The sequence below is a fragment of the Amblyomma americanum genome, chromosome 7 (genome assembly GCF_052857255.1).
Source record: "Amblyomma americanum isolate KBUSLIRL-KWMA chromosome 7, ASM5285725v1, whole genome shotgun sequence".
NCBI lineage: Eukaryota > Metazoa > Arthropoda > Arachnida > Ixodida > Ixodidae > Amblyomma > Amblyomma americanum.
The window spans coordinates 24,032,092-24,050,085 of NC_135503.1; the positions used below are offsets into that span (position 1 = coordinate 24,032,092).

The 17,994-nt window shown below is 47.8% G+C and overlaps 1 protein-coding gene, 1 long non-coding RNA gene and 1 pseudogene across 3 annotated transcripts in view; 1 reads left to right on the plus strand and 2 right to left on the minus strand.

The window, feature by feature from the left end:
• The window catches only part of LOC144097620 (uncharacterized), a 4,250-nt pseudogene extending 4,012 nt beyond the window's left edge, over window positions 1-238 (minus strand). Inside the window, exon 1 of the transcript XR_013307086.1 lies at window positions 203-238. The product of XR_013307086.1 is annotated as an uncharacterized LOC144097620 (transcript). The remainder of the gene's footprint in view (window positions 1-202) is intronic.
• A 3,480-nt stretch (window positions 239-3,718) lies between these two features.
• LOC144097007 (uncharacterized) lies at window positions 3,719-5,741 on the minus strand. The gene is made up of 2 exons (XM_077629805.1): window positions 5,632-5,741; window positions 3,719-4,312 (listed from the first exon to the last, which is right to left on the minus strand). The coding sequence occupies exons 1-2, from the start codon at window positions 5,640-5,642 to the stop codon at window positions 3,886-3,888; spliced, it is 438 nt and encodes a 145-aa protein (XP_077485931.1). The 5' UTR covers window positions 5,643-5,741; the 3' UTR covers window positions 3,719-3,885.
• Window positions 5,742-10,877: 5,136 nt separating this feature from the next.
• Window positions 10,878-16,511, plus strand: LOC144097009 (uncharacterized). Its single transcript, XR_013306888.1, has 3 exons — window positions 10,878-10,978; window positions 12,927-13,128; window positions 15,530-16,511. It is a non-coding gene; the product is annotated as an uncharacterized LOC144097009 (long non-coding RNA).
• The last annotated feature ends 1,483 nt before the right edge of the window (window positions 16,512-17,994 follow it).

The following is a 17,994-nucleotide window of genomic DNA, read 5'->3' on the forward strand; positions in this document are numbered from 1 at the left end:
GCATGCAAGCAGAATATTACTCTTCTGCAGCGAACCGCGAACGGACGGCAGACACGTGTTGCCCGAAATCACCGCGTTAGTTTGAATGACCGCTAATTTTAACTGCTATTCGAAGCAGGCACAACTTCATTCGTGGAGGAAGTAAAGAACTCAGGAGAGGCGGTTACGTCATATTTTTTGAAGCAGGCTCCCCTCTGCGTACCCCATACTTGGCCGCCGTTTCAGTGCACTTGCGCATGCGCGGAAGACACTGTAACAGATGACACCATTGCGCCCAGCGTTACGGCTGCGTTACTTCCGACACACTTCCTGGGGTACAGCTCGGATAGCGAGGGCCTCCTGAGTTTTCCTTCCTCAATGACTTCATTGAATAAGCCTCTTTTCAGCATGGAGAAAATGAGTTAGTTAGTTAGTTAGTTAGTTAGTTAGTTAGTTAGTTAGTTAGTTAGTTAGTTAGTTAGTTAGTTAGTTAGTTAGTTAGTTAGTTAGTTAGTTAGTTAGTTAGATTGTGCCTGACCAGTGGAGCCGATTAAGCAGGAATTACAAATGCGTGCAAGCATTTCAAATGCCATAGCACTGTGAAGAATGTTAGTTTACTTTTTAAGCCGCCGCGGTGGCTCAGTGGTTATGGCGCTCGGCTGCTGACCCGAGAGACGCGGGTTCGATCCCGGCCGCGGCGGTCGAATTTCGATGGAGGCGAAATGCTAGAAACCCCGCCGCGGTGGCTCAGTGGTTAGGGCGCTCGACTACTGATCCGGAGTTCCCGGGTTCGAACCCGACCGCGGCGGCTGCGTTTTTATGGAGGAAAAACGCTAAGGCGCCCGTGTGCTGTGCGATGTCAGTGCACGTTAAAGATCCCCAGGTGGTCGAAATTATTCCGGAGCCCTCCACTACGGCACCTCTTCTTCCTTTCTTTCACTCCCTCCTTTATCCCTTCCCTTACGGCGCGGTTCAGGTGTCCAACGATATATGAGACAGATACTGCGCCATTTCCTTTCCCCCAAAACCAATTATTATTATTATTGAAATGCTAGAGGCCCGTGTACTGTGCGATGTCAGTGCACGCTAAAGAACCCCAAGTGGTCTAAATTTCCGGAGCCCTTCACTACGGCGTCCCTCATAGCCTGAGTCGCTTTGGGACGTTAAATCCCCATAAAGCTAAAGCTAAAGTTAGTTTACCACGGTAGAGCAAGGGCTAGAAGATGGGATTCTTGATAGCGCAAAACAAAGTGAAGGAGGAGTTGAGGGGAGCCCCCCCCCCCCCCCCCCCCCCCCCCCCCCCCACCCACCCTGTGATTTCATTCTGCTGAGCTGCCCTGCTTCTTTAACGCAGTTTCGCAGGTCAACTGGTTTGATCCTCTTCAGCATGACACGTGTCGCAGCCACCCTGCCTGGATCAAGGATTTTCAAGTTCACGTTTCCAATCCTCTTCACCGGAGCTTCCTCCTCGCAGCGAAAGCCCTATTTAACATTCGCCAATGATGACCTCTTTGCCCAGACGAAGACAAGTCATTTTGTTGAAACGTTGGCTAGCGGACTGAGGCTCCTCCTCAACCCTTGTCCCCCTTTTTTTTTTTCGTTAGTTGGACAGTTCGTTCGTTCGTTCGTCCGTTAGTCAGTCACGTAGTTAGTTAGTTAGTTAGTTAGTTAGTTAGTTAGTTAGTTAGTTAGTTAGTTAGTTAGTTAGTTAGTTAGTTAGTTAGTTAGTTAGTTAGTTAGTTAGTTAGTTAGTTAGTTAGTTAGTTAGTTAGTTAGTTTTATGTGCCAAATCTGCGCTGCTGGCTTTGAGGCACGCTGTAATGGAAGGCTTCAGGACAAATTTGATCACCTGGTGTTTTTGCCCTGATCTGGGTGCACTGTTCTTTAAAGCTAAAAGGGAACGTCATCTGTGAGTTGAAGTTTTGTCATGTAAGATGGAGCGTGTTTAGTCGACCAGGGAAGATAATCGTCAGGATGGCTACCGGACGTCATCCTCCCCCTCCCCGTTTCGTTTTATTTGTGTAGACTTCAAGGTTCTGGGACGTCAAGCTTATGGGGCGTCCACCGCAAGCCCGTGACAGCATGTATAGTGAAATAAGCAGAAGTGGCAAAATTACGCTTGAAAAAGAATTAAGTTACTTTACTGATTACTTTTCTGAAGATAGCGCGAGTGTAACTTAATTGCCTTACCAGTTACTGCTCGCAAAAGGTAATGGAATTACAATAAAATTACTTCTGAGAAGTAACGCAATTTGTTCAACTTACTTTATTCTCTTCCATGAATACAAAACATCTAGTTAAACAGAATACAAGAAACACCAACCTCTTTGTAAATGCGACGAACACATTATTTGGTGTGCCCAACAAATTTAGTCATAGCTCGATATTCTTTCACCACGAGATATGACAAAGACAAGACGACAACAAGAAATTTAAAAAAATGCAGAAGAAAGGCCGTACAGTCCTTTTCACTGCGCAAAAAAAAAGGGGGGGGGGGGGGGGGACACCAGCCGCGAACCCAACGTCCAACGTCTTGCTTCCTGGAGCTGTTAGTGCCGTGTGAAGCCTCCGAAGCAGGTTCATTTATTTGCCTCGGAATTTACCTCGGCTACATGAGCTCGGTAATGTTCGTTCAATGCATAGTTCCGCGGGTCCACCCTCGATCCCCGTGGAGACGAGCGCAACCCGGCACCCCTGAACCCTTAACCGACGTAACCTTAGGAGCGCCTCGACGCTCTCGTGACCAGTTTTCAACTCCAGCGTGCTCCATCTGAGCCTACGGCGCACCAAGCACAGCCTTGCAGCTTGGGTGATGCCCGCGAAATGTCCACACCAGCCTTTCCATCGAATACCTGCAGGCAGTGAACCGACAACAGAGGGGCCGGTGGTCTCGGAGGCGCAGTCTTACGCCATTCTTCTTGCGCGTCGATCCTGCGTTCCTGCGTGCGAGAGACCAAAGCTCTGCCGACGCACCTGATCAGTGGTGCATTTTAATGAAAGTAATTTCGCAAGTGATTAATTACTTTTCCTGCAAAATTACGGCGCGAAAAATAAATATTCACATTGCTAAATTACTAGACCTGAAAAGTCATTCATTACGTTACAATTTACCGAGAAAATTAAATAAATTATCATCATTTTAGTAACCATTACGCTGTACTCACGGCCACGCATACCGAAACGCTGCTTATCCATGGCTCTGTAGATACGAGGATATGCGGTACACGTCATCCGTGAGCGCTTCAGAGAAGAGCTAGAAGAAGTAGGCTATAAAGAATATATACGCTATATGAAATACATTGGCTTCTATGGTAACTACGTAAGAAGATCGGTTTACGGGGGTTTAACGTCCCAAAGCGACTCAGGCTATGAGGGATGCCGTATAGTGAAGGGCTCCGGAAATTCGACCACGTGAGATTCTTTAACGTGCACTGACATCGCACAGTACACGGGCCTCAAGAATTTCGCCTCCATCGAAATTCGACCGCCGCGGCCGGGATCGAACCCACGTCCTTCGGGTCGGCAGCTGAGCACCCTAACTGCTGAGCCACCGCGGCGGTGCATTACGTAAGAAGAATTATACGACCAGAGAACAGACGCAGAAATCCTTCACCACGCGCAAGCGTAATCGCTGTGAATGCATTTCTGCAGTAGTTGCAGCGTTTCGCAGGCAGATCTGCAATTGTTTGGATCACTATAACAAGACAGCCTTAGACCTGAAACTTTTGAAACTTTTCTTTATTACTGTAATGAATGCATTAGTATACACGACCTTAGACAGCGCCCATGGCATTGATCTCTCTTTGGTATAGGCCACTTGTACGTCGCCATGGTTACACTGTCACAGTGAGTGACGCAATGGCTCTCGTACAACGTGACAGACACGATGGCCTCCTTTCCTCGCCGTTAGAAAAGGTCCGCCCGCACCAGGAGAGGACGGCCGTACGGCCCTGGATCTACGGCGGCCGCCGGAAGCACGAGGTACAAGGCGCGGCCGCCACCACCGCGGCGGCGCTGCATCTGTCCCGGGTAGTCCCGGTCTTCGCCGCCAGGGATGATGACTCTGCGTCGGGTGGACGAGACGACCGTGGTCGAAGGTCGATCCATGTCGTCGTCGTCGTCGTCCATCATGTCTCGCCCTCCTTGTCCGCGCGTGGTCCGCTCTTCGTGGGTGACCGTCTCCTGGCGCTCGCGAGCCGCCACGGGAACCAGGGGTTCCAGGGACAAGGACCAAGTTCCCCTGCCGCCAGCGATGATCAGAAGCAGCAGGAGCGTCACCATGGAAACGGTGGGGAGAGAGCGAAGGCCCACCCACGCTGGAGTCGTGCGCTTCCTGGCGTCAGAAAGCGATATTGAAGAAAGATAAACGTGCGCCTTGTCTTCTCGAGAGTTCCGCTTTATATGCGTTGGAATAGCGTTCTTTATCCTCAAAAGTACGCAGGCGAGTGTGTACTTGAACGGTGCTGATTGTAGCCTGTGTCGTCAGGCGTCCTATTTTCCGCCCTTAATTTCCTGTTACCGGGAAGCACTCGGCAAATAAAGGTCCTTGGATCACCGTTACTAATATTTTTTTAGACAGTCTACAGACTGTCATTAGACTTTTGTCTATACAGTCTATATGCTATCCATAGACAAATCCTATAAATTACTGTATAGACAATACAAATCCTGTAGGCAGTCTATTGACAATCTATAGATTTAGGGCCATTCACTTTTAGTAGACTTTTTCTATAGACAGTCTATAGAGCATGAATAGACCTAAGGAAATATCTATTGGCAGGCAAAAGAGTTTATAAAAAGTTGATAGACAGCCTATCGACCATTTTTATAAGCGTGATCGAGCTACATCGTCAGCCTCCTATGACGCTCAAAGTAGGGAAGGGCGGTTCCCCTCACCCTGCATAGCTAAGCTGGTCACGCAGGCCTCTACACTGTCCACTGTCGAATGCGGTCACAATCACTGGTTTGTACAGTTTCTAAAAGGAGAAGTTACGCTATGTCTTCTAATGCATTGTATATTTGCAGCTGTTCTATAGAATGATTTAGGTGTAGTGATTCTGAAAAAGGAGCGGCAGGTGAGGATCACGTTGGTAGAAAATAGTTCAGTTCAATGTCACAAAAGCCTATACCAAAAGAAAAATATCTAGGGAACTGATTAGCTGGAGTCGGCCAACGTTATAGTTCATTGCTCATTGGCTACTATAGCAACATGACGTTCGTCACGCTCTTATGCAGTCTGGAAAAGGTTTCAAACTGCAAGAAAAAAAAAAGGTTTCGAGTGCTAGAAAAACCACGCGTACGCGTAGTACAAAAATTCTAAAAGCTGCCCTAAACAATTTGCTTGTCTTTATAGCTGTTTTAATGACATACAAAATTGAGTTATTGTTTAAAGAACTTGCCCCAACATCCTTTCTGGGAACTGAAAAGTCCTAGTTTACCTGCCTTTGTGGACAGAATCAAACAAAATGCACTGCGAGGCTTCTTAAACTTAATAGTAGATAGTGAAAACTAACAGTCAAACTATTATCAAGGCCGAAACTGCTTCCTTCGTAGCAATTATTTCCTGAAATATCATACTCTACTGCAAACTCCTAAAAGCCAAAACGATGACAAGTAAAAAAAAAGAATAAATTCTAATCTTGGACAACTTACGTGCTGGACATGTTCGGGAGCGCCTCAAAGGCAGCTCACACGCTGAACCGACATCTGCCTCCGAAATAAGACACCAGACCACAGCGGCATCCCTTCTTATAGGTTTCGTGCCGGACAGCATCAACTGTAACAGCGACGAAGAAGGGCGATTTGTCTCGAGAAAAACTCACGCGGTGTGCACGCTTGGCTTGGTCCTCACTCGTTCTCGAGAGCGCGCTTCGCTGCTCGCCTAACAAGGTGAAGCCTTCCTTCCGTTTCGCGTCCGCCCAGTTGTGCAACCGAGGGTGCGCAGACATTCGCGTCCAAGCACGCCCTTGCTCCTACAAAGGGAGCAGGGACAATTTTGGAAGGTCCTTGAGTTTGTTGCGACGATGCGATGACAGGCCGCTGATTGCTGTGCGTGCAGGACAAGAGGTTCTCTTCTTTTTCGTGGAAGGAGGGCGGTACGCTCGAAACGCCCTTGCCTGACATTGAGGACGAGACGCAACTTATTGAGACGTGTGTGTGTGGAATAACACCACTACGGGCTTCTTTGGCGATACTTCATCCTTTCGCGGTTTGAAAGTTTTGTGAAAAAAAAAAAAAAGTGGTGGCTTCGAGCTGACTTATTGCCTCCACACATGCGCGTGCTATAAATACAATTTATGTATTTGTTGTAACGTGCTTCGGAGAAATTAAGGAGTGAAGTTTTCTGTGATAATTGATTGGTCATCTTAAGCATTAATTGCGCGCATAAAGGCAAGATACGGAAGGGAAATGACGCTCACAGGCGCTCCCGCGTTGTGACTGGAAGAACGTTACTGCGCCAGCTTAACCAACTATCCCAACTTGCTTTACTAAGTAAGAGTACGCTCCTGTGTGTCAGTCTCCTTCCGTCACGTGTGTTTCAGTGCGCTATTCACGCTTGAATGCCGTAATAGGCAAGTGTATGCTTACGAATTGGGGCCCATTTAATTCCGAGTATCTCGTCTGGGTGCGCACCTCTAACAGACCGCCTCATTTTTTAAAGATCACAAACTGAGAAAGGAAAGATCCACTGATGGGCTCGCAAAGGTACTTGCTGTTGGGCTCGCAAAGTTTTTGTTAATCTCTAACCACTGCGAGAGATTTTTCATAGCTAATTGTTGACTTAATATACAACTCTGTGTGGTTATCGGCCGTAGCAAAGATGTTAAAAGTCGTCTGCATATTGTCACGGAGTTCTCACGGAGAGACGCTTCAACAGCTGGAGTCGGCAAGAGGAGACGGTAATGGCGTCCGATCCGCGATAGCACGATCGCAACCTCATCGTCTTCGCGGACAGCTTGCGCCACCACTAGGTGGCATTATTCCCCCCTCCGAAAAAGAAGGGCATCGCAGTGGTGCCGCCAGCAGCGTAGGCGCGCTAAGGTTCAGAAGGGAAACAGAGAAGAACGCGAGGAAAACGGAGCACACACAGAGTCACAACGGAGGGCCGCTAAGCCGTTATCGGGCATAGTACGGCTTAAGCCGCACAACGTGCACAATGTCAGAGCTGTTGGGCTGTCGACGTCTCGGTTGCGCGGCACCGTCGGGAACCACTTCATAGGTAACATCACTGATACGCCGTAGCACTTTATAGGGGCCAAAGTACCGGCAGAGTAGTTTCTCGGACAAGCCCTGGCGGCGGACAGGTGTCCACACCCAAACTTGTTCACCGGGATTGTAGTCGACCTGTCGGTGTCGAAGGTTGTAACGGCGCGCATCAGTGCCCTGCTGCTGGCCGATGTGCTGGCCGATGGCCGAGAATACAATGTTCAGATATGTAGAACGGGAAGATCATCAGTGTAGTTTAAAAGTAGAAATGTACCGAGAACAGAGCTCTACGAAACTCCACTATTTGCTTCTAGTCACGAAGATGTATATTCATTTGCTTTCTTTTTTCTTGCTTCAGTAACGAATTGGTCTGTCCGCAAGAATTGCTTAACCTTACAGTTTTTCGGTTTGAGTGGTTTCCAGAAAAGAAGTGCGTATCGAGCAATTCTGGACAAGCAATTTTTCAGCAGGAAATTGTTCCTGAACGCAATTTTTTCGCATATCTTAAGACTGCACCATAGCAATCAATGTGCCCGCAGGCACCGCCTCAAGACCCCATTGGTCTTCTTTATGGCAGCCTTAACTACTCGGTATAAGCGCCAGACAAACTACAAAAGCAAGATTTTGTTACACTCCGGAAGATTAGACCATTCCCATTAACATGTTCATAACAGGATCTTACAATATCTCACAATTACATTACAATGACTGTCAAATACTCGCCTCTTTGGTTTTCTATGGCAATCTTACCGACTCGGTGCAAGCGTTGGTCAAACTTTAAAAGCAAAATTTTTATGCACATCGCAAGGTTGCACCATTCCTATCAGCATGTGCATATCAGTATATTACTTTTTTACTTAGCTGCCTCACAAATAAGTGATGGCCAAGAAGGCTGGACATGGGCATGCTACAAAATTAGTATAGCCGAGGTGTGAAGTCTACGGCAGTGGAATAGCAAGCGAGATGTACCGACGAAGAGAAGCCCACTGGTCGAAACGTTGGCTAGCGGACTCAGGCTTCCCTCACATACCTTGTTCAATTTGTGTTCTCAAAGTGTGAAATGTCTTGCACGTTCGGGGAGCAAGCAGGTGCCGACTAACAGAAATCTTTTAGTTCGCTAGCACTTAAGCCTACGTTCACTGAAAAAAGCCGTTGTGCATCTGGTCCTCCATTGGGCAGGTGGGCCTTGGTGTATGTATATATGTATATACCAGGTGTTTCAGGGAAGCCGATCGCTTATCTTTAAGAATAGGGTTTTTGAAGTGAAAAAAAGCTTTCTGCTTCATAGTAATAGCAGTGTTACTGGACGTCAAAAAATGGACTAATGATGTTAACTATTATTAAACTGGCACCTGATTGTAATTAGCGACTTGTAGCCAGCCGTTAGTAATAGCCATGTCAGTTTTTAGAATTTCAAATACGCGATTACTCTCGCTGCAGTGGCTCAACTAATATTAAAATAAACTTGATATACCACTTTAATCCTATAACAATATCATGCATAACAAAGCATAACCACGCTAAACCATGAAAAAACAAAATAAACAATGCAAAACAATGGGCACACAGTGCCAAGGCACCGAACTCGCATTCGTCCTATCTACTCAAATCAATCATCACTTTTTTTTCTACCAAACGTTTTTAAGTTTGCATGGCGACTTAACGTGAGACTGACAGGGGTACTGAACACTTGCATAGCAGGAACCACACCGTGTGGAAACTTCTACCTTTTTGTTACCCGAGTTTGTTTCCTGTCACTCTGCATTCACAAGTGAATGACGTGGCGTCGTATGAACACGCCATTCGCTGTTTCCGTCGCAGAAATAGAATTGCATAACCTGAATAGGCGGCTACAGCAAGAAATGGGAAGCTCGTGTTGCCGCAAATACGAGTGTCGGCTGTTTACTTCCAGACTCAGCAAGCCGTGGCGTATTTTCCCCGACATATGCGGCTGATATAGTTTAAATCTTCCCGCTTCTTTCTTTTCCGTGTGACCTAGATTCGACGCTTTTCTCAAGTGCTCATGTGGGTAAAAGGCAGCGCTCAAACACGTATCACTTTTCCTCTCCGAGGAGTAGTTCGCCGCAGTGTTTTTATTACAGATTTGCACATTCCTCGTATGTTGTGAATTGTGCGGTAATAATTAATACCAGTAGATGTCCACGAAACGATGCCTCAGCAGCTGCCGCACATGCTGTCACCCTCGTATCTATCCCGTGCAGTTTCTGAATACTGTACAGAATAAAGGTGTTCATCCTTATTTTCAGGGTACAAAAAAGAAAGCAAACATGCGGATCAATGGAATGGAGTGACAGCGAGCTGTTTACTTTAAGAGCGGAAATTTTAATCGCGCGTGTTTAATCTGGTCGCATGTAACTCTGCGCAGGGCTTTAATCCCGAAGGAAGGAGCCCCAAAGAGAAGGAAGGAGCCCAAAAACAAAATGTGAACGGAACAAGTAACTTTGGTCATAGAAATCTCACGCAATGATAAAAAGAATATAGTATAAACTGCCTCTAGAAAGCCAAGCTCTTTAAGGTAAGTGCACAAAAAGTTGAATGATCTCGATCATAGGCTCAAGTGTAAGACACGGATGCATAGCCAGAATACGCTGTTCAAAAGAAGATACCCTCTTAAAAAAAAAAAGCCCACATCTCAACCTCGTCTAGTGGAAAGTGAATAATTTTCACAGATAACAAAAATCTTCCAGCAGAAATATTGCAAGCGTAATGAAAAAGCGAAAACGCGCAACTAGAAAACGTTTACTCTAGTTCAAAATTTGGTTAATCCCGATTCTTTCCGTCCATTGTGATTGTTTTAAGCGACACGGCACAGCGCCAGTGGCAGCAACTACGGCGCCAACGGCGACGGTTGATGCTTGTTACTACGAAGAAGGCCCCCAGCAGAGCCACCTCTGAAAAGCGAAAGCCCTGCATTATACGCCTTTTGCATTCACGAACTTCTTCTTCTTCTTCTTCTTCTTCTTCTTCTTCTTCTTCTTCTTCTTCTTCTTCTTCTTCTTCTTCTTCTTCTTCTTCTTCTTCTTCTTCTTCTTCTTCTTCTTCTTCTTCTTCTTCTTCTTCTTCTTCTTCTTCTCTTCTTCTTTTCTTCCTCCTCTTCTTCTTTTCTTCCTCCTCTTCTTCTTCTTCTTCTTCTTCTTCTTCTTCTTCTTCTTCTTATCCTTCTTTTCTTCTTCCTCTTCTTATTCTTCTTCTTTTCTTCTTCTTCTTGCGGCTGTCGTCTGAAGATCCTCTTTTTCGACGGCTCAAGTCTTTGCGCGTGAAGGGGCGGAAAAGCGAAGGTAACCAGCATGCAACTAGACAAGAACAACAAGACCACTCTGAGCCGACGACAAGGCCAGGCCAGCGTCCGGCATGAGTAATCCAGTGTTTCGACAGCATTCCGCCATGCTTCCAGCCATCGCGTCGCTCCTGTAGAGAGGCCGCCATATTAGAGGCTGTCGCGTTTCTCACACCAGCGGCGTCCGCATCGTCGGACCCCGATGGGCGAGAAAGCGTGACCCAGAGCTGTGTCGCGGAAGCTCTTCCGAATGACGTCAACGCCTTTCCTTGCACCGCTCCTTTCCGAATCGCATGGTGCCTTCGAGACAGGCGGTGTCCCTCCCCCGCATACAAGGGTGCACGCCCGCGCATATAAGGAAGGCGGCCTCACCAGTCGGAGCAAAACTACTCGTCACGGTGAGGTTGTACGTTATCTGCGCCCGAAGCAAGCGTCGGACGTCTATCCTTATTTCCTCGTACAGGGTTTTTTAGGATCTGTGATACAGTAGCAATGGTAAGTGAAATTGAAAGTTTTGGTATCTAACGACAGGTGTTCATTACTGCACGGTGGTCTCATGTGCACGACATTGCCTATAAATTAAACGTGCAAGAGAGAGAGAGAGAGTAAACTTCATTAATTTAAAGTAATTACGAGGGTGGTTCACCCAGGTGCGAGAAACCATTAGCGAATACGGCCCTCCAGGCCTGACCGATCAGCTGGGAGAGAGCACTTGTAGAGCTACAGTTACTGAACTCAAGCATCGCGGCTGCTTACCTGGTCTATTATCCACTTCGTCTGCCAAGGTAAAATAATTCTTAATGCTTTTAAGATCCTTTACGCAAGCATGGGCGTGGATATTCTAACAATGGAGCAGCAAAATCGCGCTATGAATTCAAAGGGGCAACAACGCATAGAGCCCTCAGAAACAGGAGAGCGCGGATAATGCTCGCACATACTAGCACGCACGATAGGGTGTGCGAAGGGGCGGTAAACCGTTATACCGGTCTGTCTTCGTCGGTACTGCAAAAGCAACCGGGATGCCTCACCTCTGAGGCGTTTAAGCCAATGATCCCAGGATGCTCTCTTCCGAGAAAGGTCTTCTGGGACGGTCGTTGTAGCCTGAAGGGATGGCGTAGGGGCAGAGTACTACCCTCGTATGCGCGAAACATCGGGCCGAAATCCCGCTGCCACATGGAGTCTGACAGTTCTCCGAATAACCGCAAGCATCTGCCAGACACGTTTTCGGGTTTCCGGAAGGCAAAAATCTTGGAAATGGGCCATCTGGCAGAGATGTGTGCTGGGCATTCAGTGTCTCCACGGTGGCTCAAAACAGCGATGCAGCCCCTCGTTTCGCCTTTGGACTTGAAATGTGTTCCTGGGGGCGATACAGTGGCTGGCTTCACGAGGCGTGAGCGTTTAGAGACGACAGACAGGCTCGCAGTGTAGCATGCCCTCTCAATTAGCCTCGCCTTCCTGCGATTAAATAAGGCCTCTTTGTACCCGATCTCCAGAAGATACTCCGGCACTAAAACTAGGCAGTTTGACGGCGCCACCAAGGCACTGAAACCCACTCGCACGCATAGATTTCGCATCGCTGAGAAACTCAGGCACGAACGCCACGCCCTGCAATCTTTCACTGCATCCAAGATTTCGTATATTGCGGACAAAGCCTGTGCGAGAGTTTCTGTGGCATTAATTTTGATGTACTGGGTTGCGGTGCTTCCTCTCTATTTTTCGTTCTCCTCATTACTATAAGCTTAGGGGTAAGCATGGCATTATAACTCGAGAGCGAATCCTCGTTCATATGCTTTCAAGAAAACTAAATTAGATAAGCCCACAAAACGCTTGGTGTAACTGCTTCACAAATGCATTCTCGCCGACTGCGTTTTCGATAGTAACGAAATGCTCATAGAAGCGGCCTATAGAAGCCCATTGTTGTTGCGGTTGTTGTTGTCGTCGTCGTCGTCGTCGTCGTCGTCGTCGTCGTTGTTGTTGTTGTTGTTGTTGTTGTTGTTGTTGTTGTTGTTGTTGTTGTTGTTGTTGTTGTTGTTGTTGTTGTTGTTGTTGTCCTAGAAGCCCATGCATTCTGAAGAGGCGATCTTCGCCGTCTACCACTTCTTCCAAGTTCACCTAATCAACGTGGACAACGTATCCTCTTACCTGAGTAGCCGTGGATGCAGTGCTCACTTAGAGCCATGTAGGGGGGGGGGGGGGGGGTACTTGCACATATACCATACACCATATGGGGTTCAGGTCCACATATATGATGTATGTGGACTTCAACTGTGATCGAGGTGAGCTCTGCAGGGCAAACTCAATAACAGTGCCTCAAAAACTTGCCTGGCGATCACTTGGACAGCGCTTCTACGTTTAAAAATTAACTGCATCCAGCGAGTTTATCCGGGGCCGTCCTGTCTACCTTTCTGATCCGCTTGCGTCGCCCGTTTTTTTTTTGTATTAGTCCTCCCTGGTTGTGCTGGCGCTGGTCGTGTGCTGTGGCTGTCCCCTGCTGGTGCACGGTGGTGGTGTGCCCCTGTTCGCGGCCCCCCTGGTGTCTGCACCCGCTGTGCTCGTAGCGCCGGCCGCTGTCTCCCACACGTACTCGCACAAGGTGCACTCGCCGGTGCTTGCAGCCCCCGCCTATCCGCTGCCGTACGTAATCGGTGAGTTGCTTTCAGTCACACTACCGTTACGCCTTACCAGTTTCCGGTGTACTTCGATTCTAAAGTTTCGATCTTCGCTTCTCAATTCGACCGTTTCGAGTGGTAACTTTTGGGGCGGTAGTAAGATAGAGGTTGCCGGCATTTTAACACAGTTATTCCTATCCTAGCCTATGATAGAGCTGTGGTGATGGTGATAATAATGATGATGTGGCTCTTTTCTTTAGAATGCGCGGTCACAGTCTTTGCAATCGTAGTGCCACCTGCGAGCGCTTGAATAAACTATTTTCGGATGTCTGCGGTTCTTTATAATGTCTAAGTGGTTCATGAGAATGCTGCAGGCTTCCCATATCTCAAGGGTTATTCATGCATGAAGCATGCTGAAACAAGGCCTCCGAGGAGTCACGGGTGACACGTGACACAAATACTGCCATGTCGGAGATCTGCAAAACGTGAAATTTCGTTCTCGACGAGGCTGGAGCACGACGAATTCGTTTAAACCACAAGCTAACACAGTTCTCCCCTATTCTGAGCACATTAAATTCGTCCGCCTCCGAACTTCGTCAGAGTAGCGTCCAGAGCAGCGAGCACCCCTCTGTCCTCTAGAGATACGTCAGAGGACTTTGCGTTCCCGATTGGTCGTTACGAGTAGCGAGACGTACAGGTACATGGCGCGAGTGCCGAAATCAAATCTCATGAACTATAGTGCCCCTGTACCTCGTACGCTGGAAGGTATCCTTGAACAGCGTTCAAGAAAGTTATACTTGGTGCTTGAGATGTCCGCTTTCAAGACCACACATGTTCACACCCGCCGTTGCATTAGCCACAGTTAGCTCTCCGCAGCGAGGCTGTTCGCATCGTCCAACCGTAAAGTCTTCATTGGGATGCTTCATGTTCATGCAGTTGTAAACAGCTTGGTGCCCTTGCGAAACAAATAGTATGCATGCAAACAGTACGCTGTCTCTTCGAAATAGGCGTTTGGTAAACTGAACATGACTGGTTAATGTCAGCATAGAAAGGTCATATAGGTACGCAAACTGGCAAAGGCTTTCTTGAATTCTAGACGTTGGAAGACCTTGAGAGAAGCAGTCTTTAGTGGTACAGCAAGCCAATGCGTGATTGAGAGAGAGAGAGAGAGAGAGAGAGAGAGAGAGAGGGGGGGGGGGGGGTTTATTGATAAGAAAGGCAGAGAGGTTGGCCTGAAAAATAAATATCTGGCCTGCTACTCTGCTCTGTGGGACGGGAACAGGAGATAAAAGAAGGTCACGATGGGGGACGATGATGATGGGAGGAGGCAGATGAAAAACTAGTTTAAAAAAAGAAAAAACAAGGCACACTTTCTGACATCACAAACGCGAGACAAGGTCCGTGTCGCTCAAAAAGCGTGAGAGCGCTCGCGTTGCCTTTACAGTTCTACAACTATCTGGCCAAGCGCCGAGGATCAAATCCTCAAAGAGGAGCGATGTGTCCATAGGCTTCAGAGCAGATCCGAGTATGAGTCTTTCACGTGCATACGCTGGACACGCCACTAAAACATGTTCTATAGTCTCTAGCACGCCACATGTGGTACATTCCGGGGAGTCCGCTTGTCCTATTAAGTGCAAGTATTTGCGCGTGAATGCCACGTTTAAACGTAGTCTACGAATAACGCATGCAATAGGGCGAGGTATTCCGCGAGGAACTGAAAAGGGCATCGTCGGATCTAGCCGTTTAAGGCGGATGTGGCGGGTGTCTGTCAGGGCCCAGTACCTAGCCGTCGCCCTCCTCATCAATTCCGAAAGGAGACAAGTTGTGTCCACTATAGAGAACGGTACAGCTGTACGCAGGCCACTGCTGAAGGCGCTCTTTGCTTCAGCGTCGGCGGTCTCATTTCCATCGAGTCCGCAGTGTCCGGGGATCCACTGAAACACTATACGGTGGCCGCTTCCCTGAGCAAATGATACGAGACTAATGATATCAAGAGCCAGAGCTTGGTAGGCTGTGTGGCGTAGGAAGCATCCTAAAATGTGTAGCGCAGGTTTACAGTCGGTGAAAATGCACCACTCCTGAGGAAGTTCTCCGCAGATGTGGCGAATCGATTCCCGAAGGCCCACAAGCTCTGCAGCGGTTGAAGTAGACTTGTGTCCCAAAATGAATCTGCGGGACACACATTATGCGTGATTGAGGTGCTTGATACAATTAGCAGTACAAATACTTCGTTATGGTGTTACCAGGTTGTACGAACGTACGCTATCCGCTACTCTCTTGATTACGGCAGCTGTTGCGTTTGTTGTTGTCATCGTTTTGTTTCAGTACAACAATTATTTTACTGTCATTTCTCACTGTGCATCATGTGTACAGTTGGACGCCATCTGAGCGCGGCCTATGACTGACAGCTTTTATATTTATATTTTTGTTCCAACAGGGTGAAGAATAAGATGGATACGCAAAGGAATCTTTCGGCCCACTTGGTACCAATGCTTCAGGGGAAGACTGGCTTGTGCGAATAAAGCGTTGTGATAAATTTCACATTTAGGTTTTCATCCATGGCACTAGGTATATAGATACTCATTGAATTTAGCGACGCCATCTGAAGGTCAGAAAGAACAACCGAGTTCAAACGGTGTCTGAACAAAGGAGCTTTGTGAAAGTACCTCGGGATTACGTTCCAATTTTTTTTTCTGAAATATATTACCACACGGTTAACCATTTACTAGCGCTGCCGAGCAGTGCGACAGCAACCGCTGGTCTTTTTCGTCTTCCCCTGCTTGAGCGCGTGTTGGCTGTGCAAGTCCTGGTGTGTCCTTCAGCCCTTGCTGCTAACGCTCTACCGGCTCTCGGTGACATTTAGTTCAAACTGTTTGACGGCTGTAAAGAGTGAAATCCGTCCTTGTGATGCAGATTTTAGGAACAATTTCTGCCTCGAAGACCACATAACCATGCTGTGAGCACGAAGCGAAACTTCGAAATCGTGGCGTGCGAAAGCACTTTGGCATTCTTATAGGCTTGGTTTTGGGGCGTTTAACTTCCCAGAGCTACTCATTCTATGAGGGACGCCATAGTGAAGGACTCCGGAAATTTCGACCACCTGGTTTCGGTAACATGCACTGACATCCCAGAGTACATTCTTTCTTATAGGCAGCAAAAAGTTGTCTAAGAGGCCGTGGCTCTTAACCTGTAATTAGCTGCCTTGAACTTCTGATACAAACGAAGTGCTGACAGCTCCTGATATAATCCATATTTTGCGGTTCACAAAGGCTCCTTTTAGACTCTGATATTTGTAGCCTACGGACATCAAGCCCAGTAAAGTAAGCAACAGGACACTCGGCTGCACCAACTGTCAGTGCACTTACAACGCAGCTCCCCATGCCTGAACACACAGCCTTTCAAGACCACGTTCGCTATCTCTCCGCCTCCCCCCCCCCTTCCCCCCCTCATCCCCACGGATTTCGTTCTGCTGAGCTTGCGTTTTTCTTTACCACTGTTTTGCTGCAGGCCAGTCAATCAAATACTCTTTTTCAGCTTATATTTTGCCTGGACAACAGATTTTCAAGTTCGCGCTCCGCGTCCCACAACCGTTCCTACAACCCTCCATCTTCCCCACACCAAGGTTTCCTCCTCGGAGTGAAGGCCCTATTTAAACCCCGCCAATGATGAACGCTTTGCAAAGAAGAAGACAACCCCCCTTGTCGAAGCGTTGACTAAGCACACTGAGGCTCGCCCGTCAACCCTTCTTCACTTTGTTTTATGTGAGCGCCAGTTTGCTGACAATCACTCTACTGCGTTTTTTATGCAAAGCCCCCTCGTCGATCGTGTCACCTTCTTTTTCTTCTGCCCACGCACAGCCGAGCTGTTTGACGCGGCAAGGCTCTTTCGAATAAAGTCGTTTGCTAGTCCAGCAGAGCTTCGCCTAATTCTTCGTCTTCTGACTGCGTTACTCTCTCGTGGGAACAGAGGGAGCTGAGCCACAGTTTCTCAACGAAGCCTCTCCATCTATATCTCCCCAACTCTGCGGCTATGCACATGACGGCCCCGAAGCGGACGGCAATGGTACTGTCGGGACTATAGACAAACAGCTGTCCACGGTTGAATGAACTCGTAAAGCTTACTCACCACACAGCTTTCAACTATGATCAGATTGGCGGCGAAAGCCAATGGGCTCTTGGAATGAGGAGCCATCTAACCATTATATGCATTAAACGTTTATCTCTCTCTCTCTCTCTCTTTACGCGGCGTGGGTGCAACATACTGCAATCAATCCCATGCGGGATCAGTACGTCCCTCACGCGTAAGGGTCTTCTGCAACACTTTTTGAGCGTCGTAAATAAACTAGCGCCGTCGTCGGATCATATTGTTATGAATACAATATCAGCTAAATATTAACAGCTCCGCACACAGCTGCTCCTATCACCAGATGAGTGTAGAAGATGAATGTGCACGGGTCTGTCGGCTATCGCCGCCACTTGCAGAGAAAAAGAGTTGAAAAAAAATGTGAAAAAGAAGGCCGAAGCACGTCACCGCTTCCACGTCCACCAAAGCGACGGCGGCGGCTGCTTCAGCAACAGATACTCGGACTCCCCCTCTCCTCCGCACGCAGCAGAGGACACAAAATTACGCAAAGCTGGCTCGCTTTTTCCTCCGACTTTTAAATAAGCTCGTGCTTTCTTCGCGTAACGTGTTTATGTGTATGCGTTCTTTTCACACGTCACATAAACGTCACGCAACAACTGCAGCGGGAAAAAAATTCAATCACGAGCAGACTATAGCGGCGACCGTGAAGTACTGGCTTAACCGGTTAAGCGACTATTGGCCACTCGCGTGAGCCGTAAGTTCAAGCAGCTGCGTCATGAAATAAACAAAAAGTTCAATGGCGCTCGCCCGGGTGACACG